Source organism: Felis catus, chromosome D2 (genome assembly GCF_018350175.1).
Source record: "Felis catus isolate Fca126 chromosome D2, F.catus_Fca126_mat1.0, whole genome shotgun sequence".
NCBI classification, from domain to species: domain Eukaryota; kingdom Metazoa; phylum Chordata; class Mammalia; order Carnivora; family Felidae; genus Felis; species Felis catus.
The window spans coordinates 34,354,164-34,377,804 of NC_058378.1; the positions used below are offsets into that span (position 1 = coordinate 34,354,164).

Below are 23,641 nucleotides of genomic sequence, written 5' to 3' on the forward strand. Positions count from 1 at the left end.
GGTATTCCCAGCCTGGACTCCACACATACTGTGGCCTCGAGGTGTGGCCTGTCATCTGCCATCTGCAGGACCCACAGACCCTGTGATCCAGCCCACCTGTTTCCTGCTGATCCATAAAGCAGGAGACCAGCTCAGGAGCCACTCACCTTGATCCCATCTGTAGCATTGTGCACCACGGTGGTTTGTGGCTCCTGTGAGAGAAGATGAAAATTACCCTCTTGACCTCAGGACAGACCTACAGCTTTTCCCTGAGGGACCCTATCCTTATCCCATCACAGACCCTATGATGACCACTGAGGCCTGCCCACCAGCCATTCCCACAAGACAAAATATCCTGGCTCAACTGGGTCCCAGACAGCTGGGAAACCCCAGATATAGGGGACAGCACTGGCTGAGAAAGAAGGAGAGGCCTGGCACTTAACAAAAGCAGGTACCAGGGAAGCTGAGAGGTCAAGGGCCTCTGTCCCTGATTCCTTGATTCCTGCTAGATCTGAGTGTTCTTTCCCACGGGACAGGTACACTGGAGGAGCTGTGGGGCTGAGGGTCCAGGCCAGGCGCTGCCAACAGCATTCATCAAGGAGTATGTAGGAGGAAGGGACACAGGGAGAGTAGACTAAGGTCTCCCAGAAAGACCCAGGATGGCCCCTCAGCAAGCTGAGCCCAGAGAGCTGCTTGCTTTACCACCTTTCCCCAGAGTTCCTGTCCCTGTTGTGCCATAAGGCAGCACGAGGGTCCGGGTCTGCAGGCGCAATTATCCCTCCTTCTCTCCCAGTCACCCCCCATGCTAACTCTCTAGTTAGCCACCACTAGCAGAAGGTGCTCTGGGAGCACACAGTGCCCCCAGCATGGGGCTCTCCAGGAACTCAGAGACCTCAGCACCATCCAGAGGTAAGGGACCCCAGCCCTCCTTCTTGTTCAAAGCTTTGCAAAGGAGAAGCCGAGGCAGATTTTACAAGGAGCCTCTAAGAACCGATGTGCAGGTCCGAAGAAAGCTCCTACCCTCTTCTTTTATAAGCCACTCACCTTCCCGGCTCCCACAGCAGACCCATGGGGGCCCAGCCTGGGGCTGAGAGGTTTAGCTGAGAGCCCTGACCACTCTTCCCCCCCAAAAGCGAAAGGAGCAGGAGCAGCAGTTGTGCGGTGCAGGAAGGAGCATGGCCACACGGGACAATGAGGGGAAGGGGCCCACAGGGCAGTACACAAAGCAGCCTGCTCTATAGGGACTAGAAGGAAAGGGCCAAGGAGGCCTGGGAGGGAGGGCAAGAAGAGGAAGGGAGAAGGAGCGGGAGGCAGCCAGGGGCAGGGGCGGAGAAGCCGTAGTCAGGAGGTACCATGGCCGTCTGCAAGGGCGCGGGCTCTTGGGCTGGGCTTACGAGACTGTTTTTGTTGTTGCTCTGTGGCTGAGACAAGAAAACAGATGGTTTAGTTCCTCTAGAGTTACCAAAGCTGCTCAGGTTCGACTCCCAGACCTCCCTTGCCCCCCGGCCTGGCCCGGAGGAGCTAGGCCTGAGGTGGCCTCCATAATACTATGTGGATGGGAGCAATGGTCGGAGAGATGATCAATCCGAGGAGGGGAGTATTGGGAGAGGCCCAGAGACCTAGCTCTGGAAGCATCCTTAAGGTGGGATTAGCCCAGAGGCTTGTTTTAAAGCATCTCCCCAGAAATCTCTGCTTATGTCAGATGCCACGTCACTGCACAATCATACTTCGCTCAAAGAAATTCAGGATCTTCTTATTTTACAGGGAAAAAGAAGGGTGGTTTATAAGAGAGCAGAACAAAATTCAGAAACTCTGGGCCCCCTATCTGTGGGCAGTCTCCTGCTGCCCTTTCAACCTGCCACCTGCATTTCCTTTCCCTTAAAACATCAGCTCGGAGCCTGATCTGAAAAGAGGAGGAACATGAAGAGAAAAAAAAAACCTCGCCTAGAAGATGGTGGCGAGATTTCCTCGCCTAGAGGAAAGGGGAGGGGAATGTGACTTTGGATACAGAATGCACCCACTGCCCCCAGGGAGCAGAGACAAGACTATGCAGTTGGCACAGATATATTTTCTGCCTGATAAATCTTGGATTTGCTCAACTGGGAGTGAGAGCAGAACTCCAAGGCAGGGCAGGTGAATCCAGGGTGGGTGGCTGTGGCTATGGTCCCAGAACCCAGCCCCCGGGAGAGCAGGCTGCCTAGCGGGCCAACATTCCTAACAGCAGCAGACCACTGGGATATCTCCTTGCCTTTTGAAATGTTATACTGAATGGCACAGCAAGGAAGGTGGGGGAGGATGGTGAGGAAGGAAGGAGGCTGATCTCCGGGGTGGGGAGCCATATCTATGAGAGGCTCTTTTGCCTCTTACAATCCCCTCCGCTTCTTATGATACCTTCACCAATGTACTCAGTATCACTGGGAGTCCCAGTGGAGCCAGTGGCCACCAAAGAGCAGCCTGATGCCTGCATGTTCTTCAAAAGACAGAGACAAACATGTAGCTACCATCTCTGTGCAGGGCACAAATGAGGACACATTGGCAGTTAGGATGTGCTTCTTCCTTCCTAGGACACACACAGAAAGCTAGCAAGACTGTCCTACTTCTTGACTGGAGGCTTCTTTTATGGCTCCTTAGACCAGACCTGAAGGCATCCAACCCTAGCTTGCTGTCAATGGCTGACATGTCCCCAAACCCAGTGCTAGGCATGGAACCTTAAGCCAGGTACCAAGTACTACCAGACTCCACTGAACTCTGCAGGCTGGAAAAGAGGGGTCCCAGGAATAGTCAAGACCTGGGTCTAAACTCACATAAACTCTGCTCTCTTCTATTCCCCACCCCCCTAGCTCAGCTACTAAGTCTGACCTGTTTGGGACTCATTGGATAAGGCTGCCCTCCCTGCAAAGCCTAGCTGAGACAGAGATCTTGGCAGGGAGCAAGAACTCCAGGGTGCCCTTAAGCCTGCCATATCTGCAGAAGGCTGAGATGTCACCCAGGTGGACCGACCTCTGGCTTTAATGGATGGTTTCATAACAATTCAGGCTGCTGTGCTCCCTCCCCTTGGTGGCCTGTGTCCCATGAGAAAGAAAGGTACGTTCTCTGGATTCTTTCAGCTGCTCCTCCTGAGGGGTGGGTGGGGAAGGATGAAATGTTGGGCACAGCCTGTTAATGGGCACTTGCATAGGGGAAAAGGCCGACAGTAAGGCTCAGGGCTGTAAGCCTACAACCAGGTCCTCTGCCCACCACACAGATGCCCACCAGCTGCCAGTCTGTAGCAGGAGGCCCCAGTGAGCAGGGCCTCTCCTCCTGAGCAATAGCGAGTGAGGGTCTCTCCCTGTGACTGCCACCTGGCTCCGAGTCCCTCCTAGCTTCACTTCCTGCCCTGGGCTGCTGGAGGCAGTCCAAGCTCTGCAGCAGGGGGTGCCATACCATACATTCCGATGCCCATTTTTTAGGTCACCGGGAAACCTTGGGCAATGGCCCCTGCTTGGCAGGACAGGCCACGCTTGCCCACACAGCACAGACATGCAGTGAGGATGAGTGAAGCACACGCACATGGCAGAATGGGTTTGCGTGGCTGGCAGGCGGGCACGCAGGCAGCATGGAGGAGGCAGATGGGTGGGCAGGCAAGGCTCACCATTAGGTGCACGCTGGAACTCGACTTCCTTTTCTGGACACACCACAGCGAAAGGGAAAGAGAAGGGGAAAGAGGAGGTAAGAAGAGAAGCACAGAGACGCCGCAGGTTAGTGCAGCAGCGCGGGCTCTGCCTCAGGAGGAAAGAGTGGAAGAAGGAGACCTGGAGCCCAGCACCAGAAGGATTAAAACAGCACCTAGACCACCAGGCACACAAATCCCTCCAGACCCTGGGAGAAGACCTCCTTTGCTGTCACGTTCACAAACACAGATTTAGTATATTCTAAAATGTCTCAGCATTGCTCAAAGCTTTGTGAAGAGATTAACTCACAAGTTTATGAAGGTAACATTTTGCTGCAAATTGATAGGTTTGGGCTTACAAGGCTGGCTCTCCTATAAGGTTATTTATTTTCTCTCATTACTAGGTCTGCCCAAAATTTGGGCAAGCAGCTACCAGGTAAATAGCAGAAGCCACTCGGGGCCATCCTCAGCTTTAGAGACATTATACTTCTGAACCTAGTTTTTTTGTTTGTTTTTTGCCGCACCCCTATACTGCTTTTCAGATAAAAATGTTGAGCTTTTGAAAATCATCTGGTAAACAGTGAATTGGTAGCATCCCTTTCTTTGTCAGTGTGGCCATGCTCATTTATAAGACTACAGTATCTCACTGCATTTTGGAATTAGTGGGAAATGGGAAAATAGGAGTGCTGGTGATTAAAAGTGCGGTGATGACAAAGACATCAAGATGTGAACCAGGGGGAATGTTGAAAGCAGTGATTCTTTAGCCCTCAGCCAGATGCTCATGGACTTTATGCTCAGATGTGAAACAAGAGCATAAACATAAAGACCACATGGAACACTGAAAGTACATCTCAGAAGGCTGTGTCTAAAAGGTGAAAGCACTTTATAATTAGCTTGCTGGGAGACAGAAGTACCCTTGGAACATGTCCTATCTGTTGTCTGACTACTATTCTAGGCACAGTGAACATGTCAGATAAATGCTCCTTTCCTCAAGAGCCTGCATTCTACTTTAGAAGACATCTTCAGGACGGTATTAAATTGAAAAGAAAGGGACTACAAGTATTGAAAAGAATTGAAAATTACATCTAAAGGAAAAGAAAGCCTAAATATAATTGGGCAGCTTCTGCTTCTTTTTTAAATTTATTTTAAATTAAAAAAAATTTTTTTTAAGTTTTATTTATTTATTTTTGAGAGACAGACAGAGTGAGTGAGTGGGGGAGGGGCAGAGGGAGAGGGAGAGAGAGAATCCCAAGCAGGCTCTGTGCTGTCAGCACGGAGCCCGATGCAGGCCTCGAACTCACACACCGTGAGATCATGACCTGAGCTGAAACCAAGAGTTGGACTCTTAACTGACTGAGCCACCCAGGGGCCCCTCTTCTTCTTTTTTTTAAAAAATCATCTCTGTGCCCAATGTGGGGCTCAAACTCACGATCCTGAGATCAAGAGTTGCATGCTCTACCGACTGAGCCAGTCAGAAACCCCTAATTGGACTTCTTTTGCATTAGTCTTTCATTTATGCCCCAAAATGAGATTTTACTTCCAAAATTATTCCTCAAAATGAGGAAGGTGCGCTACATCCATACTTATCCTTTTATCCAACTAGAGTGTTTACAATGTGAGGGAAGGTCCATCTTTTTAATCTCCTCTTGTGCCTAGCAAAATGCCTTAAAGTTAGCATATGATCAACAAACTTTTGCTGAGTTGAACTGGGTTTGTGGACACTGGTTTCTCCCTAGGCTAAAGCAGAGCACAGGTTTCTAACTTGCCCAGAATCACTGGAGTGAAAACTGCAGGGACACTGACCAGGCCCAATCTTGGTTCTTGTGATTTTCAGGAACATGCTGTCAAGCTTTCACCTGGACTTCACCTTAGGTAGAGCACTTTCTATTGTCTGCTTCACCTAATGGGGAGTAAGTTCTCAATTTCAGCTGCCTCTCTTTTTCCTGAACTGTCCTGCAGGAAAACCTAAGACAATCCTCTTCTACCCAAGGGCTAGTTTCTACTGGGTTAGTAGACTTCTTCCAGTTCCTGTCTCCATCCTTTCAGGGCTTTGCCCTCAACCATGTATAGTTGAGCTCCTCCCAACCAGCACACTGCAGCATTGTTTCAATACCAGATCATTTTTAAAGAATCACATCTCACTTTTATTTAAAAATTAAATATTTAAAATTTGAAATCAGAAAAGGGTTCAAGCCTACTTTCCATACTTAAACAAATATCCAAACAGTACTTTTGTTTTTTTCTTTTGTTCCTTTATTTTTTTAAAAACTGGATGGCCATTCTGGCCTTGGGGCTAGTCCTCAACTAGAGGCCTCTCAGGATCTGAGAGTTTGTGCCCCCCCCCCCCCAAGAGTCTTGTCCTCACAAGTGGCTGTCATTCTTCTACAGACCCTGGGTCCCTATACCACTATTAAATAAGTCTAGCCAGAACCTGGGGTCCCTAAATTCAAAAAGAGTCGATGCTCAAACCAATGCTAATAGCTCAGCATCTTGTGAAAACTTCTGGACAGTGAGAAACAAACCTCTCTACAGACCTTAAACACCAGGAATTGGGAAGGGGAAGCTGGGAAAGAAAGGTGGGTCTATAACAGCCCAGGATGCTCACAGGTCAGCATCTTTTGGGCAACCTCATAGGCCTCCCTCATATATACATGTGGTGACCTTGACCTTCAAGAGAGTCCAGAAAAGTTGAACCCCACACATCTTGCATTGCCCTCCCCTCTGCCTTTGCCAGTACTTCCATCCAGCCACGCCATTCATTGTTATATACATGTTCCTGATTCTAAAAGGTCTGTAGCCATATTATAAGCAACTTGGAAAACAAAGAAGGAAAAAAAACCCACCTAATCCTATTTGTCTTGCTAGTCTTTTTTCTTACACAATTAAAAAAAACATCATTATAAGCTACATACAAGTTGATGCCTTACTTTTTGAAACAAACAATATTTTGATTTTTACTCTGATTATCAAAGTAACGCACGGTCTAGGTAAAAAAGGTAGAAAACATAGAAAAATATACAAAATAAAAGTTTCCCAAATTCCCATCATCCAGTGAAGTTACTATTAATACTTCATGGGGTTTCTTCCAGTTCCTTTTCTATCCACATGATATATACCAAATATAATCAAAAACATATCATTTTTTCAAACAAAATTTAGATGATAGTGTACGAATTGCTTTATATCCCACTTTTGTTTTTTACTTAATATAAAACATTATATAGTCATGAAAATTAATAACTTTGTACAAGTCTAGTAAATGGATTTCTTGAATTATTTGGTCATTATCTTATTGACTTTTGAAATTGTCTCCAATTTTTTCAATTACAAATGTCATGTTGAACATCCTTCCGCTTTCAGTTTTTTTATTTTGAATTATTTTTTTTCTAAAATTTATTTATTTTTTTTAGTCATCTCTCCACCCAGCATGGGGCTCAAACTCACAACCCTGAGATCAAGAGTCACACGCTCTACTGCTCTACCAGCTGAGCCAGCCAGGCGCTCCTTGAATTTCTTTAGGACAAATTCCCAGAAGTAAAATTAAAGGGTAAAAACAGCAGGAACATTTTTATGGCTTTTGACATGCAGACTGTTTCAGAAAGGGCCACTGTTATTTATGCTACTATCACAAACTTAAGAGTCAAAAAATGGCACCTCGTTTCAACCTGCATCTCTTTGTTACTAGCAAGGCTAAACATCCACATTTATTAACCAGTTCTACCTCCTCTTTATGGGGTTGTCAGTGCATCTTCTCTGACCACTTATTTACTGGATTTTAGGGGGGATTCTTATTTGTTAGAGAAAGCTTTTTTGTATAAAAATAATATTAACCCTTCCCATCATACCTGCTGTGAATATTTTCCTCAACTTGTTGCTGGCCATTTAATTTTGGATGATTATTCCCTTCTTAAACATTTGCATCTTTGCCTCTGATCCAGCTACTATATTCAAAGTCTTCTCTCAAGCACAAAACTCATGTACTGAGCACATAGCAGGATCAGGCACTGGTTCCCCACATACGTTCTCATTTAAGGCAATTTATTTAACGATTTTTTTTTTTTTTTTTTTTTTTTTTTTTGCCTAGCCCTCCTCCTTCTCAGTGCTCTGTAAGGTCAGACAATGTTGTACACATATGTTCTTCTCCCACCTCTTCTGTGTTTTGTTTCCTTTGATGATTCCTCTTCTTCCAGCCTCTCAATGACAGATAGCCCTGAAAATATGCATTTACTGAACTTTTAAACCTTCATGCGCTTTAGATTCATATGGGAGAAGGGGAGTATTATTAAATTCAGATTCCACCTCCCACCCAAAGCTTCCTGAATCTGAATTCCAGGGTGGATCCTGGAATCTATATCTTTTTAATTAGCTCCTTAAGCTAATATTACAAGGCTATGCCTAACACTCATCCTTGGAGGCAGCCATCTAGAAAGTTCCATCAGAAACCTGTCCTTCAATGTCTCCTTTATCCATCTTTTTACTACCACCTCGGCTGTTACTGCTTTATTTCAGGTCCTACGTCGTGCGATCACTTTTTCCTTCAGGCTTTCAGAGCTACTGAAGTTCCCAGAATCACCACACTGTTTCAAACCTATACATCTTGTGCTATTTCCTCTGCCTGGAATATCCCCCCCATCTCCTGCCCACTTCAACCTAGCAAGATCAAAGGAGTCCTTCAAACTCAGGTCATGGGCCATCTCCTTCAGGAAGATTTCCTGTTTTGGCTCAGATGCTGGCCTCTGCTCCCCCAGCACCTGCCCTATATACACCTCCCTCATAGACCTTACCAGACTACATGGGCACCGCTGGTTTCTCTGTCTCTCTCCAACTCTGAACACCTTACAGGGTGGATTATGGTGTTATCTTCCCAGTTCCTGAAGCATGGAATTTGGCTGAATGAGTGAACTCCTGTGATTCACTCATATGAGCCCTATCTGCAGGTCCAGTACTGACCTCTTCCCTGGGCTACCCCAGGTACTTCCCAGCACCTTAAAAGTCCTCTCCACCCAGATCTTCACCTGTCTCTCAATCTCAGTGTGGTCAAAATAAAACTCTGGCCATCAAAATGGGCATTCCTTCACAATTACTCCCATTTTTAGCAGAGTTACTACCAATTCTTCCAACCTTCAAGGAACTCTGACATTATCTTTGATGGGTCCTTTTTAACATATTCAGTGTCAACTTCCTTTGAAGTTGGGGCAGCCAACCTCTAATCACAGCCTCCCATTCTTGGATACAGCTGGACCAATTATCTACAGGCACTGCCTATTCTTAATATTTGTTTATTTTTGAGAGAGAAACAGAGTGCGAGTGGGGGAGGGGCAGAGAGAGAGGGAGACACAGAGTCTGAAGCAGGCTCCAGGCTCTGAGCTGTCAGCACAGAGCCCGATTCAGGTGTCGAACTCGTGAACTGCAAGATCATGACCTGAGCCAAAGTCAGATGCTTTACCAACTAAGCCACCCAGGTGCCCCTAGGCAGTGCCTATTCTGATTAGTTGGTGCCTGTGCTCTTCTGGTAGTTAAGTATTTTCAATATTAGCTCTTTCTATTTCTAATCACCTTTTCTTCACTCTATGCCCAGATCATTCTAATTGATACCTCTGTGTCTAGTTTCCACCCTCTTCTATTCATCCTTATACCCTTAGCCAAATCTTTTGAAAGCATAGCTCTTGCTGTAGCTTCCCTGCTCAGTGGCCTATACTTCCTGTGGTCTGACACACAAACCTCTAATCCCTCTGCCCAACCAGACCAGTCCAGCTGTATTTTAGATATCCTTCTACCACAAACCCCATGTTCCAGTTGAGCAGAGAACATCAATATGCATGACAGAACCCATACAATTACTTTGTTGTTTTTAAGTTATAGAAGGAATGCCTTTTCATTTTAAGGAAAAATACACGTGTACAAACTAAAAAACGAAAGATACGTCTTTCCACCCTGTCCTCACCACCAATTCCATTCACTAGAGGCAATCAGTGACTAGGTTCCAGTCTTCCTACATCCTTTAAGCTTTCTCCAATAAGCTTTTTCCCAGAAGCTTCTTGGACTGAACCATGCAATGCAGGGTCCAGAATCAATACCATTCAGTGCCTAGCTGATTTCAGGTACGTCCATTTTCCTATTCTATTAACTTTGCAACTTCTCAAAGCTAGATGAAAACTACATCATCCCTTCTATCTCTTGTGTGCCCCTAGAATTGAGTACAGCACTGGGCCTCTGATAGGTACTTATTAAATACTTTGTAAAGAACAATTGATTCTAGCTTCTTTCCCAGATAGAAATATGCAAACTTTCTCTCCAACTAAACCTTCTACCTTTTCTTAACTTGGCTCCACCCATCCAGTTCATGTCCCTATAACTGGGGGACTGCTGGTCACCCCCCCACTCTATGTCAGCAGGTGTGTGTGGAGCCCAAGCTCCCCTCCTTGGGGCAGAAGTACACAGAAGCAGGCATGCAGAGAATGAAAAAGAAGAAGGGGAGGGGGAGGGAAACGGGGCACACATATATATCTCAGCGGGGACATAAGATCCAGTGGAAAGGCCCAATTTAAACTTTTGTTGGAATTTAAAAGTTTGGGTAATTTCATAGTTTGAAATACCCTATGGTGTAAATTGGTAGGCTTCAGGATAGTATGAACTCCTGCCCCAGCCCCAGGACCTGTTCTGCCCCCAAACATTTACAGAACACTCTGGGACCTGTGAAGACCTCTAGCCACCTCTCTTCCACCTTTCCCAAGCAGCCACTCCCACTAGGGCTTTCTGCTGGTCCCTGTGGGCCCCTGTTCTTTTGCCACAATCCCGTAGGGAAAGCTCCCTAAATGGGAACAAGCTGTGATACACCATGTCCTTCATCTGTTTCTGAGGAGGCTATGCCTCAAGAGAGTATAAGACACTTTCACTTAGCGGTATTTGAGCTGGGTTCTGGAAGTGCTTTGGAGATAAGGACAAAAAACTAAAAGGATAGTGGCTTCCAGTTCCAAGCCCTGGTACCCTGAGTTAACCAGGCAAACTTTGCTTTCATTTGTTAAAAAGGATCTGCACACTAAAAAGAAAAAGAAAATGAGAAGACTGACCCAAATGACCTAAAAAAAAACCCTGAGAGTCAAGCCATGGAGATGAGGCATGTGTCTGTAGTCAGGTTCAGGATTCAGCTCTAGTAAATTATAATTTAGATCACTTCCTCTGAGTCTTCATGATCAAACTAGGGTCAAAAGAAACACATCTTCCTCCTGCCCTCTCAGGCCAATGGAACCTGCTGTTCTGAGCACAAAGGTTTCCGGTTTTAAAGCAGAAAAGCAAGGATAGGAGGGTTTCTGGGAAAGGAGGAACAAAGTGCCAAGAACCCCCCATAGAGACATTGGGAGAGAGACCAGTCTCAGGCCAGAGGGGTGGAGACACCTACCTTGACACCGCCGTCCGACTTCTTGTTCAGTAGGCTTTTGGCAGCTGTGAAAACAAAAAGGAAAATCAAGTCTCCTGCATTGTACTCTCTCCCTAACCTGAAGTCTGGCAGCCGGATCCGCAAGAGTCCGCTGTGTCTGACAAGGGGGCCAGGAGTCTCCTGAAGCCCCTGGGAAAGGGCCCTCCTGGTAGCCTCAAAGCAAGAAGGGCATCTCAAGCTGCGTCAGACCCTCAGGGTGGCACCCTGGGATCTCTTCTGCCACGGAAGTGGGCTCAGCAGAAACAGGGACACACTGCACTTAGGAGGAGAAACCACATTCAATACTGGAGCTGCCTGGGGTACTAGGAACTCTGCCTTCAACAACTTCACCCAGGTCTGGAAGCAGAGTGCCAGGGTGAAAGGTGAGGGCTCCGTCCTTAGATGCCATGAAATTCCTCAGAACGGCCAAGCTGGAAGGATGCAAGACATCTCCTAAGAGCTCTTAAGAAACAAGAGTGTCACAGTTCACAAAGGAGACCAGACGTGAGGACAGACAGACACAGACACAGAGACCAGGACCACCTACAGGAGGGTTTTGCCAGGGGGTTGAAGCCTTGACTGGGCAGGTCCTTACCAGGCTTACTGGGTCCTATCTGCCCCTCTTTCCTCAGTCTACTCTCTGGACCCACTGAGCAGGAAGGAGTGGGCAGAATAATGAGGTATTAAACAGATTCTAGCCAGGCACAGGATGAGGCTCAAGGCTGATGAGCTTCGTGTAGGAAGGCTGGTGATGCCTGCTGGTCACCAAGGCCACAGGAAGGTAGCAGACAATGGATGGCAGAGTCTGGGAGGCACAGGGGGATGGAATCAGCTGTCTGATCCACCATGACAACTGGCTCTCCCGGTTGCTACCTGTATGACCTTGAGTGAGTTAACCTCCCTGAACTTCAGTTTCTTCATCTATAAAATGAGATAAAATAGGGCCTAGGTCACAGGACAGTGGTGAGGATCTAATGGGACCATGCATGAAAAGCACTAAGCAGAGTCCTTGACACATAGCAAGTACTCACTAAGTGTAAACCATTGTCACTGTTACTGCTGCCATTCTTCCCTTCAAGTGGCCATTCCTACCCTAGTTGGGTCCCATCTAAGACTAGGGATCTCTCCATCACAAGAATTCTGATGTCCCAGAAATGGCCTATGGTCCTATCTCCATGCGGGGGCGACTTAAAATTTATTTATTTTTTATGTGTTTACTACTATGCCCGACCACCTACTGTGTTAAGTACTTTGTATACACCAGAGTTTTCAACCCTGGCTGCCCATTAGAATCACTTGGGGAGCTTAAAAAAATCATTATGCCTATCCCCTGCCTAGGATTCTGATTTTATTTGTCTGGGGTGGGGGGTGTCGGCATCAGGGTGTTTTACAAGCTGTCCTATATAGGCAGGGTTGAAAGCCTTCAACATACATGATCGGAATCATCGCCACATGATTTATTATCCCCACCGCAGAAATGAGGAAACTAAGGCTGGGAGGGCTGACATGACTTGTTCAGGATGTGGCAGGGCTATCATCCAAAACCAGGGATGGCTCTCTCTACAGCTTCTGCACTCTATAGCCTTTCAGACCTGGAGGCCTGCAAATGCCAGACTTCACAATTTTGAGAGGCATGGCTTCCTCTGTGGGGTCTGCCAACAGTGCTGACAAAGCCTAGTTCTAGCATTGGGCAGCTCCAGCCATGCCCGGACTGTCTCTGGGGGCTCCCGCTGGCCTTCGCCCTCAGGCAGGCCAGGCTCTCGGCTGTCTGGAGGAAAGCCTCCTGCTGCCCAGCTCCACGTCCCCAGGCTATTGCCTCCTGAGAGTTGGCAAGCGCCCAGCATGCACGGCTGGTTAGGGGGCTCTGTGACACCAATGCGCTTGCAGATGCCAAGTTAGGTGGTCCGTCCGGCATGCCCATCTCAGCCCGCAAGCATGGGACTCGCCTCCCTGGTGAGTGGGCCTGGCATGCTGGCCCTCCTGGTGGGGTGGCAGGGAGCCGAGGCAGGCGGTCGGGGGACTCATGCCACGTACCTTGCCCGGCCAGGCCGGCGGCGCTCGCGGCAGGCGAGGCGGGGGCGGAGCTCTGCCTGCCAACTGAGGGGATACAATCTCTCAGTGCACAGAGCTGCCGCAAAGCCACAGGGGCCAGTCAGCAGCGAGCATGCCCCAGCACGAGGCGCGGGAACCGCTGGCCGCCCACGCACAGCAAGGCCCAGGCGGCGTGGCCAAGCCAGCCGAGCTGGGGGAGCGAAGGCGCCAGGGGCAGGCTGATGAGCAGGTGCAGCCAGCCCTGCAGCAGTCTGGGGATCTGAGAGGACTGGGTTCGGTCAGGGTGTGGGGATTACCACAGCTCCAGCACCTGTCCCATAAGCACCTCAGGCGAGGGTCTAAAGCCTGAATCGGTGAGAGATGGTGTCCTTTCTGAGGCAGCCGGGCCCTCGCTTGAGGCTGTTGAGGAAACTGAGCCTCACCTTCAGACCTTCCCTCCTTAGGGGACTTACATGAGGATATTATCAGAGAGCCCTTTTCCTCTGGCCATATTCCAAACAGGAGGGACACTGGCACTCGGGGCCAGGGGCGGGTGCATGGCCCTTGTGCAGCTCGGTTCACTGATGGGCCCTAGCTGCCTATCCCTCTCTTATTCCTCTAGCTCCTTAGAGACACGGGTTGCTTGCCCTCTTCAAGGGAGGTAGCCAGCTTTTCTCAGCCTGTATTTCAGTATTCTGAGGGTGAAGATGCCCAAGAAATGAGCCTCAAGAAAGAAAACAAAGGCTGCTGAAGCAATACATTCTAGAAGCCCTGATTCCACTATTAGCTAACCTGCTAGAGTCTAGGGCTAAGCTGCACCCCCTATTTGGGGTAAACTCAGAAAATGGCCTAGTTCATGCCCAAAAAAACACACAGGTGCCCTTCCTTCTTGATTATACCTGGTGACACCATTTTCTGCAGCAGCTTTTAGAGACAGGCTCTATCCCCAGATGTCCCAGAGTCATACTAGAGTGCTTGCAGCACTTTTTTGGGTCTCCTCTGACCCAGGGCAAAGTGAGCTCAAAGGCTAACAAGGTCTGGGCAGCAAGGACAGGAGGCTCTTTAGGGATGAGTGAAAGTACTTTGTCCTAACAGAGAGACCAATTTCCTGAAACCAGGATACCAATTTTCTGAAATGGGATGGGGGAGGGAGGTTGATGTGGAGGCCTTGGGACAGGGCACATGCTACTGATTTCCTGGTCTAGAAGAAACGCAGTGGCCTGTCTTCACATTTCTTCTACTCGGAGAGACAATAGATCACCATTCTAGGTCAGCACAGAAATGCCCTTGACCGTCCTCCAGAAAGCTCTCACACTGAGAAAGTAGAAGCTTCAAGTAATTGGAAGACAAGAAGCCTGATGTGGAACTGCAGGTCCATCTCTGTTGGAGGCAGCCAAGCTGTGCTGTCCTGCTCTCATTTGTGAGAGTTGAATCCAGAACCAAAGTCTTCCCCTTATGGATATCTACATAAGAATGAGTCCCAAACCAGCAACACAGGGGATGGGCCTGAGGTGGGACACTTCCCTGGTTCACTTTCCAGTCCTGACCCCAGGTTCTCACTTGGGTAGAGCTCATGAAGACCCAGGACTTCCCATCTGCAGTATCCTCAGACTCAGGGCCCTTAGGTTATCCTGAATCAGCACAGACAAACCCCTCCTGATCAAGGGGGCAACCTTGGCCCAGAGTGGCTGTCTACACAAGTGCTGCCACACAACTCTGTCTCCACGTCAGCACAGGAAAGCAAGGGAAGGAATCTTGCTATGAGAACAAGAGAAAGGGTCTTCAGCCAAAACAGTGGGGCTGGGGGTTGCGAGGCTGTGGAGGCTGGAGGGGAAAAGGCAAGCTGGGAAGAGACCTTCTTTCTTCAGTTAAGTTCTGACATTAACCTTTTCCTCACAGAAAACCACTGGGCTTCCCCACTGAGGGCAAACAATGATGGGGTTGGGTTGGGGTGGGGTGGAGTGTCTTGCATCTTAAAAAGACATGCCAAGTGTGATTTACAAATTACTGGTCCCAACTATCCCAGTTTCTCAGGCAAATTTAAGCAAGTTGCTTTCCCTTCATCCTGCTGGTCTCTATTTCTTTACTTTTACACAACTAGTATCACAGAGCATATTTTAAGCACAGTCTCTACAAAATGTTTAAGCATCTGGAAAAATTTCTATTAGTCATCCCTACTTAGACACAATAAAGTAGAGATGGTCCCAGTAGGCAAATTAATGGTGGTGATTGAGAAGATTCACTACATCTCATCTCTTTCTTTTCCCCAGCACATTGTCCAATACCCTAGTGACTGGCTAAAAGCTTAAAGTGCTAAGAGTCTTTAGAGAATTAAATAAGAATCCCTAGGGACAAGGTAAATGGGAGGCTGGGCAGTTTACTCTTTGGGAGGGTTTAGGGAATAGAATTCGTAAATGTGAACCCAAGAGAAGTCCCCCAGAATCTCATGTAATAGGACCCAGCAGCAGCAGCCCCTCAAAACAGGGTCATCTTCATATTGGTCAAGGTATTGCCTGAGACACCCACCACTGGGATGGCAACACCTTGTTCTGACCCACTCACCTCAGTGGAATTAAAGTGCACGGCTGGGAAAACATACCTGAGAAGTTTCTGGAGACAAGCATGGTCGTGAGGATGGCACCCTGGGGAAAGAAGAAGGGCCTGTCAATTCAGCTGGAACTCTCGAAAAGCATAGCCTGGTCTCAGGCAGAGGGCAGCTGCTGTCCAGAGCCTCAAGGCCTCAGGTCTTTGGGGCTTCCCAACATGTACAACTTTCACAGCTCAGCTCCAGCCAGAAGGGGAGCTTCCTTTTTGATGGGTTAGGACAGGCTTTTGTCCTGTCAAAAGCCATGATTCCAGGATGCTGGCAGCCCGGAAAGGCAAGACTCACCTTCAGTTTTCTCCGTGCATTGAACTTGCGCAAGCACTCCACAGTCTCTTGACGATGCATCATGGACGCCACCGTGGATCGTTGCTGGAACCCAAACAGACAGGCCTGTGAGCCCTCCTGCCAGGTCCTCTGCCCCTCACCCTAGTCCTAGCACTGTTGGCTCTGTGCCCAGCCACCCCTGAGTTGATCTGAAGATAAAATGAGGTCATAGATGTGAAATGCTTTTACAACAAAAGCACTATCCCGAACTCAAGGTTATATAAGGACAAAAATCCGAACATGAAAACATCACTGATAACTGATGCTAGATGAGGAGGGTGCATGAGACAGCACTCTCCCCTTCCTTGGGAAATGGGAGGCTACGGAATGGAAGAGAGTATCCTGTGTGTTGTGATCCTCATGCGGTAACTCCTTCAGCAACTGCTGGCTGAGCATGTACTGCACTCCTGAGCAGTGAGAGAACAGGCAGTGTTCCTGCTCTCTACAGAGAATGTTCATCCCTTCCAAGAGCCCCTCTCATCACACCCCCACAAGGACCTGAAAGCTGATTTGAGAAGCTAAGGGTCTTCACCTTGAAGTATCAATTCTTTTCATCATTTTGGATGGTAATTTCTCTTCAGTGTATCACTGCTAACTTCCTTCCTCCTTAAAGAGTCCACTGGAAATGATTTACAATTATGATGATTTACAATGATTTCCTTGATGACTCAGGGTCATCAATACAAGCATCAATTATTATGTAATATTTTAATAGAGTGATGTCCTCAGGAGCTACTGAGTTATATAGGACGGTGGAGGGTGGGGCCTATGAGAATGACTCCCAGGACATAGTATAATCCCCAGTTCTTGAGTATCTGTTTTAAGTTGCTCACTGCCCCCCTCCTCCCTTTGCTGTTGCTGTCTTGGCTAGTCTGCTAGAAAAATAAATCCCACAACATGCAGCCTGGTGCCCCTCCATGGGGCTGCCCCATAATCCTTCCCCTCATCCCTGGCCCACTCCTTTTCCTGGTTCCCAAAGCAAGTCTGCCAACCTCCTCTTCCCTTTCCTGAGTCTTATAACTTCACTTCCTCCTCCAAAGCATAAATTTTTCCACAAAGAGAAATGAGAGATCATCACACAAGAACTCCTTCAACTTCAGACCCCCATCCACAAAGTGATTTTCATCTGATTTCAACCTCTTTTTACTAGCCCAACCTTTGCTTCTTCAATTAGTCAATATTTTTAATCCTTTATTCTAGACTATATTCTTCTCTATACATTATACTCAAGCCTCTCCTTAAACAAAAATATAAAACTCCCCGGACTCATCATCTTCTGTATACAGTACCATTTCTTTCTCTCCTCACCCTCATTCCCTCTTCCCTCACTGAAGAAAGGGTTCAGTTTCTCACTCCGCTGCCTCTGTCAGTGAAATAATGAAACAATGGCTTCTGATTGGTCAGAGTATATGGATTCTTCTCCATCTTTATCATGGACTCTCTGTGGCAGACCATCCCTTATTGAGACCTCGTTTCTTAGGATCTCCTGCTCCTGAACCTCCTTCGGCCACAGAAGTTCTCATTCCCAGCCCTCTTTGCTGGCTCCTCTAACTGTGTCTTTACTTGCTGGTGTTCAGTGGCCGTCTCTTTTCTTACCGAAGCAAATACAAGCCATAATGGGAATTCGATCAGCATAGAAACAATCCCATTTATTTCAACACCACCCACACAGAAATGACTGCAACCCACATTTCCAATTTTTAACTTCTTCTCTAATCTTTGGAACCACATTTCTAACCACCCATCTGATGTCTCCAGCTAGAGGTCTCCAGACACCACACTCGATATGTATAAAACTAACATCATCATCTTTTCTCACAAACTGGCTCTTCCTCTGGGTTTCCTCTGAATCAGTGAATAGTACAACCCTCTGCTTATTACCAACTCAAAATCTGGCAGTCCCCATAGATACCTTTCTCCTTCACTCCCTAAATCCAACTGGTCACTAAATCCTTTTGATTCTGTCTACCAAATATCTCCCAAATCTGTCCACTCTTTGCCACACCACTCAGTCTCCTATCATTACCCTTAGCTAAGACCTCATCTGGTCTTGCTTAGACAATTACGACAGCTTCCTGAGCTCTCTGCCCCAGCCTCCTTTCTTCTTCAATTTCATTTTCTACAAAGCTTCCAAAGTGACCTTTATTAACTGTGTACTTCATTGCCTCTTTATTTTTTTGTAATTTATTGTCTTCAGATTTTATTTTTTTCTAAGCAATCTCTACACCCGACATAGATCTTGAACTTACAGCCCTGAGATCAAGAGTCACATGCTCCACTGACCAAGCCAGCCAGACGCCCCTTCGTTCCCTCTTTAAATCCCTTAAATGGTTCCCTGTGCTCTCAGAATAAAATCCAAACTCATTAGGCAGAGACTTGTATGTCATGGAATCTTTTCGGCCTTGTTCTCTTGCATTTTTGTAGGCATATCTTCATCTACAACCAAACTACTTAACATTCCTTAAACTTGCCACAATTTCCCATGGCCTTTCACCCTGGCCCATGCTAACCTCTGTCTTCAGGTTGTTATCCTGAGGAACTCCCAGCCAGCTGTCAAGAACCAGGACAGAGGTCACCTCCTCCATGCAGCCTTCAGTAACCTCACTACTCACCAGACAACAAGAGTTCCTGTGCACTCATTAGATTTTTTTATGTACTTGTCACATTGCAGAATGGCTGCTGTTTGAGTGCCTACGTCCCCAGATAATTTTTAAGATCTCTGGGGGGAAGGGACCATGCTTTACTCATCTTTTTATCTTCAGTACCCACACAGTGACTGGCACTGAAGAGGCACTCAGTAAACACAGGAAAAGCAAATACATAAATGCACCATGGTTGTCAGGAGGCCTAACTGTACCAGATCCTCTTCTTTGTTTGAAAACAGATTTCAGGGGTGCCTGAGTGGCTCAATCAGTTGAGCGTCCAACTTGGGCTCGGGTCATGATCTCACGGCTTGTGGGTTCGAGCCCCGCATCGGGCTCTGTACTGACAGCTCAGAGCCTGGAGCCTTCTTTGGATTCTGTGTATCCCTCTCTCTCCTCCCCTCCCCCGCTTTCACTTGCACTCTCTCTCTCTCAAAAGTAAATAAAAATTAAAAAATATTAAAAAAAAAAACAGATTTCAGCTTTATAGAAGTGTTCATGGAAAAAGAATATGTTGATCCACATTGACAGCCTGGAGGCTCTCCTAGCTTTATGACTGAACTTCAAGATGCTCTTTTTAACTGCCCAGAGGCCCCTTTTGTTTATTTGTTGGGTCTTGGTCACGTTTCCATTAGAGTTGTGTGACAGCTGAGAGCTGAATATGCACCTTAAGCTTGGTAATTCACTTTGGGTTGTGCCAGCTGCTTTCTACCATCAACTCTCTAGAGTCTGCAAGGGTCAACCTAAGCTTTCATTCAAGATCAGAACTAAATCACACCTGACAAGTAAGTGGGGGAGAGACAGGTTGAAGCCAATTAGGCCACTGCCTCCTTGAATCCCTCCTGGGCCCCACCCAGTCCCCCTCCCTCTCTGCTGGGTCTTTGCTCAGGGCCCAGAATTATTCTCTGTCATAAAAAGGAGGGTGAGGAGAGTAAGGGCATATTGAGGGCTGACATCTCTGAGATCCTCCACCCCAGGCGAAGACACTTACGCAGACCCATGGATGCTTGAGAGCCTGGTCAGCTGTGATGCGCTTCGCAGGGTTTATGGTCAGCATCTGGTTGATTAAGTTCTTGGCTTCAGGAGTCACCGTGTCCCACTCTGGTGATGGGAACTAAGCAGGAAGAGGGAAAGGAGACATATGAAATCTGTGAGCCCCACACTCTGAAAGGGAGGCTCTGTCTTCGTGCTAACTCCTATAAATGGGATATTCTATGCTATCTAAACCTCCCTGGCAGAGAGATGGAGAAGCCCTGGGGCATCCCAGCACCTGTGTCAAAACTTAAACACTAGGAGAGGAAGATAGAATTATGGTTAGAATGCCAGGATATCAGATCAGAGTGGGAAGGGGATTCCAGCAATCCCATCTTCTGGTTCAACCCCATCTTTTTCCTTACTAGAAAGAAACAGTGGCTCAACAATGTGCCCAAGGCTGCACTGCAGTGGTAGGAGCCATGACACTTCTTGTCCCTATGTTATGTACCACATCACACCTCTCAGGCCATTCTCTGCAAATAACGGATCAAAGAGCTTCCATGCGCTCCTCAATTTTATAACTACCAAGAAAGGCTGTGCAAAAAAGTTGTTCCTGGGATAGGGTGTGGCAGGAATTGAGACCTGTATGCCCATCCTTGGGTCCTCAAAGTCCCCAGACACTCCCCATATCCCATGACATACTAAACATGTCCCCTCCTGTGGACAGAGCCTGAGGGTCATGAACAAACCAGTCCTTACATCATAGGCCCCAGCCTTGATCTGCTGATACAACTTGTGCTGATCCTCATCCCAGAAGGGAGGGTATCCCACCAGGAGGATATACAGGATGACCCCTACGAGACAGAACACAGGTCATCGGGGTCACTCACCTACTTCACTGAGGAACCAAGAAAAGCCACACAGGGCTCAGCCACGCAGAAAGTCAAGGTTATATCAGAGGTGGAAGTGGATGGCAGACGATAATGCTGTGCCACTAGCCCCCTCCTGCTATCCTTCGCTCCCAGTGTCACCGCCCACATCAGGGATTTCTTTAGGCATAAGCCATCCTCTAAGGCGTGGGTAAATCCCTCTTCAGGAAGGATGCAGTATAATCCAGGAAGTATTTGGGGAGGAGCGAGTGTTGAGAACAGCCATCCCAGGGGCACTAGAGCAAACACCGTGATTTCACACACACCAGACACTTGTGGGGCCCACGAGGAATAGCGATGCCTCTTTCTCACCATCACTGGAAGTTGAGGGCCCTTAACATCAAAAAGCTGAGAGTGTGGAATGGGCTTACCGCAGGCCCAGATATCCACAGGTTTTCCATAGGGATCTTTCCTCAAGACCTCAGGGGACAAGTAACCCGGGGTGCCAGCAAAACCTGTAGCAGAAGAGAGGGCAGAGGCACACTGAACCCACTTTCTCTCTCATTAAAACCACATCAGCAATTTCCCCCGAGTCCCTTCTCATTCCTGCTGCTTTTGCTACATAAGCTCTCAGCACGTGGGCAGCAAGAGATGGCAGGCTGGGTTTCTTGTAGTGCCCAGAATAAAAATCAGAGGGCAACTCCGTGTGCCTACCAGGAGCTCCCATTCCTCCCCAGAGGCAGCAAGAATGCTGTGCTGACAACAGCTAGACTCACTGTACTGAGTCACGTAGGGCCAGGGGGACGCTCTGTACCCTCCCCCTTCTCCAGTCTCTGAGGAGACCAGGACCATTAAGGGTCTGGCTTCTAGTTCTGAAAGAGGAAAGCAGATCAGGAAGAGGAGGAAGGGCGGGGGCCACATTCCAGGAAGACAGGGTCACTCTTACCAAACCAAGCCTGCTGCTCTCCCTGTACTTCAATGGCTAGGCCAAAATCAGCCAGCTTGACGGCGGCACCCTTGCATTTACTCGCCAGCAGCAGGTTTTCAGGCTGTATAAGGAAAAAAAACCTTATGAGGCACCCACCCTCTGGCCCTGAGGAAGCCTTGTTTGGGTCCTCGCAGTACCACACCCTGGCACCAGGTGGCGCCTATGCTTCACAAGCAGAAGGCAAAGGGGGAGCCTGGGTAGTACCTTCAGGTCCCGGTGGACGATGTCATGCTGGTGGATGTGGTTAACACTCTCCAGGATCTGATGTATACAGTGGCTGTAAAAGCACAAGGAAAAGAAATGTCAGTGCAGGGTTAAACTACTCATTCACGACCACACACTACAGATTAAAGCATGTAAGTCTGGGTTACAGATTCACAGGGAATCACTGAACAATAGCTAAAACCTTGGACTCTGGACACCATCTAGTTCAACCTATTTTACAGAAGAAACTGAGGTCCAGGCATATTAAGAGGTTTGTCCAGGGATTCCCACTAGGTAATGGCAGAGGACAGACCAGAACAGAGTCCACCAGGCCTCCCTAGACTGCAAAGGCCCAATACAAGCAGTCCATTTCCAGGAAATTGGGGACACTCCTGAGAAAGAGAGACCATCCAATCCCTTCCTTCTTTTTTCCCCCTATAGAAACTCTGTTCTCGGAGAAGAGACTTGTGGTGGCATCTTAGGAAAGCTAGTACAACTATACCTAAGTTGTTTTGTTGGAGGTACACTCACTCATTTAAACATTTATTGACAACCTACAGGCACTGTGCTTGGTAGCACACAGACTATAAAGATAAAACCCAGGACGCAGACACCTTTAAGAAATGATGTGCTTAACTACTGGGCATTTATCCAAGGGATACAGGTATGCTGTTTCGAAGGGACACTTGCACCCCAATGTTTATAGCAGCACTATCAACAATACCTAAAGTATGAAAAGAGCTCAAATGTCCATTGATGGATGAATGGATAAAGAAGATGTGGTATACATATACAATGGAGTATTATTCAGCAATCAAAAAGAATGAAATCTTGCCATTTGCAACCACGTGGATGGAACTAGCGGGCATTATGCTAAGTGAAATTAGTCAGAGAAAGACAAATATCATATGACTTCACTCATATGAGGACTTTAAGACACAAAACAGATGAACATAAGGGAAGGGAAGCAAAAATAATATAAAAACAGGGAGGGGGACAAAACAGAAGAGACTCTTAAATATAGAGAACAAATAGAGGGTTACTGGAGGGGTTGTGGGAGGGGGGATGGGCTAAATGGGTAAGGGGCATTAAGGAATCTACTTATGAAATCATCGTTGCACTATATGCTAACAAATTTGGATGTAAATTAAAAAAGTAAAATTAAAAAAAAAAAGAAACGATGTGCTTAAGAAGGTTCCAAACAGGGCAACTGAGGAACATTTCTGGTGATGATTTTCCACAGGAAAAAAACAAACTAACCCAGAGTCACCTTCACCTACTATTTCTTTTCTTTCTTTTCTTTTTTTTTAAATAAGGTCCACGCCCAACATGGGGCTTGTACTCAACGTGGGGCTTGAATACATGACCCTGAGACCTCAAGAGTCTCATGCTTTATCACTGGAGCCAGCCAGGCACTGCAACTGCTATTTCTTGAATCAGGCCGTCCACCTTCCAAAATATCCTGCCACACTTCCAGTCAAACTCCTGGCAGAGAGCATTGGTGATCTAGAGCAATGGTGAAAAGTGGGGGATGATTTTGCCCACAGGGGACATCTGGTAACGTATGGAGACATTGCTGGTTTTCACAAGCCATCCTCTAAGGTGTGGGTAAATCCCTTTTCAGCGGGGGGAAGATGCTACTGGCATCTAGTGGGTACAGCCCAGCGATACTTCTAAAATGCTACAATGCACAGGAGAGGCCCTCACAACAAAAAATTATCTGGTCCCAAACATCAGTAGTGTTGAAGTTGAGCCTAGAGAATGAGACCCCAGCCAGCCGGGAGGTACTACCAGGTATGCAGAGCAGGCTTGCAGAGTGTCCGGGGGTGCTGGTCTGATGTCCTGGACTTCTTATTCCTTCCTCTAAAATCTGACTCTGGGGCTTCCACAAGAGCCAAGGGGTCTTACCAGGCTCCTGGAGGCTGAGGCTCAGGCCTCCCTTCAGGACACAGCCCATG

At 47.5% G+C, this 23,641-nt stretch overlaps 1 protein-coding gene across 22 annotated transcripts in view; it reads right to left on the reverse strand.

The window, feature by feature from the left end:
- Positions 1-23,641, reverse strand: part of CAMK2G (calcium/calmodulin dependent protein kinase II gamma) — a 55,953-nt gene that overhangs the window by 9,918 nt on the left and 22,394 nt on the right. For 5 of the 22 annotated variants that reach the window (XM_045040991.1, XM_023240583.2, XM_023240575.2 and 2 more), the window contains 10 exons: positions 21,684-21,756; positions 21,438-21,540; positions 20,923-21,006; positions 20,382-20,476; positions 19,639-19,761; positions 15,967-16,050; positions 15,676-15,718; positions 11,028-11,071; positions 1,332-1,400; positions 147-191 (listed from right to left, as the gene is read on the reverse strand). In XM_045040991.1, the coding sequence (XP_044896926.1) occupies positions 147-191; positions 1,332-1,400; positions 11,028-11,071; positions 15,676-15,718; positions 15,967-16,050; positions 19,639-19,761; positions 20,382-20,476; positions 20,923-21,006; positions 21,438-21,540; positions 21,684-21,756 (763 nt within the window). Of the gene's footprint in view, positions 1-146; positions 192-1,331; positions 1,401-3,610; positions 3,644-11,027; positions 11,072-13,079; positions 13,143-15,675; positions 15,719-15,966; positions 16,051-19,638; positions 19,762-20,381; positions 20,477-20,922; positions 21,007-21,437; positions 21,541-21,683; positions 21,757-23,641 lie in introns of all 22 variants that reach the window. The other 17 variants (XM_023240577.2, XM_023240571.2, XM_045040988.1 and 14 more) reach the window with 7 other exon arrangements.